The sequence below is a fragment of the Buceros rhinoceros genome, unplaced genomic scaffold, assembly GCF_000710305.1.
Source record: "Buceros rhinoceros silvestris isolate BGI_N320 unplaced genomic scaffold, ASM71030v1 scaffold10171, whole genome shotgun sequence".
Taxonomy (NCBI): domain Eukaryota; kingdom Metazoa; phylum Chordata; class Aves; order Bucerotiformes; family Bucerotidae; genus Buceros; species Buceros rhinoceros.
The window spans coordinates 4,389-6,425 of NW_010393679.1; the positions used below are offsets into that span (position 1 = coordinate 4,389).

Sequence of the window (2,037 nt, forward strand, 5' to 3'; positions counted from 1 at the left end):
GCTGAAGGTCGCTGTTGGGTCTACACAGACCAACTGATCAGCTGCAGAGCGGCTGTTTGCGGCAGCGCTGTGCTGGGACACATCCGAAAAGCTTTCCGAGAGCAGCCGAGCCTTCCCGTGCCTTTTCCCTTCCCTGCTCTTTGTCAAGCATCACCCATGTGACGTGTTTAATCCACCCATGTGGCATTACACAACCGCTGTAACAACTAGCCTTCGGGAGTCCCATCAAGGCAAACACTCACCTGCATCACTGATCCTAGAGCTGGAGGAGACGTGCCAAGGGAGTGCCCTGAATGCAGCGTTTCTAAACCCAAACTACTCCTAGCTGCTGGATCAGCTCCTGCGAGGCTCAACAGCACCATGGCAGCCTCTGCCACCCTGTTCTGTCCTGCTCCTGCAGGGCAGCCTGCCCTGGGCGTGCAGGCATGGGGAACCCCTTCACATGACAAGCACATCAGCCCTGTGGTCCCACAGCTTTTGCTAGGAGCAATCCCTCCAGAAGCTAGGCCGGGTGGGTGTCTCACCCCACCACACTACGTGCCCAGAAGGCCTAGAAAAAACATGAGGGGTGCTCCTCAGGAGGAATTCTGGACAAAGAGAAACTTCATCTCCCAACAGGCTGGGAAGAGAGTGGGGCAGGTGGAGGGTGTCCCATGTGCCACACAACTTGGAAGGACAGACCCTGCTCAGCACCTCAGGCAGCGAGCGGTCCCTTTTGGGGAAGCCGAAGCCCTGGCGCCGCAGGGGCTGAGCCTGTTCCAGCAGGGTTGTGCAAACTCAAACCCCGGTGTTTCTCTGTGTGATGAACTTGGTCCAAATCTCCACGGTGCACTTTGCACTCTGATTGTGGTGACTTCATGCCGGGTCCCTCGGCAGTGTCTAAAGTCCAGGGGAGAGGGGTGCTTACCTGCCTCCTCCACACGACAGCTCGCTCCCACTCCTGCCTGCCTCCACATCTCCCTGGTCGAGGGCTCCAGAGCCTGGAACTGGACTGCAGCATGCGGCTCCTTTTTGAGGCAGCGGTTCTGTGCCTGACCCTGGGCTTAGGGCAATGCACCGAGGAAACAACACAGGAGAACACCGTCCACCAAACTTCTCAAACACAGTCGTCCTATTCAGAGTGGGGCATCGGGGCCATCCGGGACAGCTTTGAAACTGTTAACAGCTACTTCGACTCCTTCTTGGAACTGCTTGGGGGAAAAAATGGTGTTTGTCAGTACAGATGCAGATATGGTAAGTGAACCTCACTCCTGCTTGGCTTCTCTCTCCTTGCCCTTTCCCCTCTTCCTCTCTCGTGCGGAAACTCTCTCTTCCCTGAGACCACAACCAGCTCCTACCCACGACATGACCACTGCTGTGCTCGGCAGAGAAAAGTCACTGTAGAGAGTCAGAACGTCTCTGCAAGTGCCAGCACAGGGACACTGAACCCTCATCTTCCCTCTCACCAAGAACAGCCTGATAGCAAAGCCACTGCGCTAAGAGGAGAGGACGTAGGTTTTACAGGAGGGGCATAATGTAACCGGGTTGCCCAGCTGCCCGGACCCCTGCAGAGAAAGAAGGGCCAGGGTAGGCAGCGAGGCCCCAGCGAAGGGAGGACGAGCAGCCCGTGCAAACCCGACTCAGAAAGGGCTGCGAGTACTGCCAGCGGCCCTAATCTCAGCAACCTTCGGAGTGTCCTTATTCAGCAGTTGTGAGTTGGCCAGTTCTGCGGGTTGGAGGAGGGGAGATAACAGGAAGGTAAACGAGAGCTGCTGAGGAACCTTTAGCGCTCATGGTGGAATGAGGCGGCTGCTGCTTGCCTTGGACTTTAGAGTGATTTACCAAAAAGGAAGAGTGCGGTTTGTCCTGGGGCCAGGATGACGGGGGTGACATCTTAGGGAGAGCAGGGCAGGAGGAGCGCAGGCAGGGCAGGGGACTGGGCATGCAGAGCTGCAGTGGGGCAGGCCCCTGAGGTGCAGGTCTGCACCAGCCATCAGCAGGTACCTGCTGAAACAACCTATCATCTGGGAACAATAGGGAGGTTTGCTACCGACTGTG

At 57.0% G+C, this 2,037-nt stretch overlaps 1 protein-coding gene across 1 annotated transcript in view; it reads left to right on the forward strand.

The window, feature by feature from the left end:
• Window positions 1-937: 937 nt before the first annotated feature.
• The window catches only part of PLA2G12B (phospholipase A2, group XIIB), an 11,170-nt gene continuing 10,070 nt past the window's right edge, over window positions 938-2,037 (forward strand). Inside the window, exon 1 of the mRNA XM_010144946.1 lies at window positions 938-1,233. Coding sequence (XP_010143248.1) covers window positions 999-1,233 — 235 coding nt within the window. The 5' untranslated portion in view covers window positions 938-998. The remainder of the gene's footprint in view (window positions 1,234-2,037) is intronic.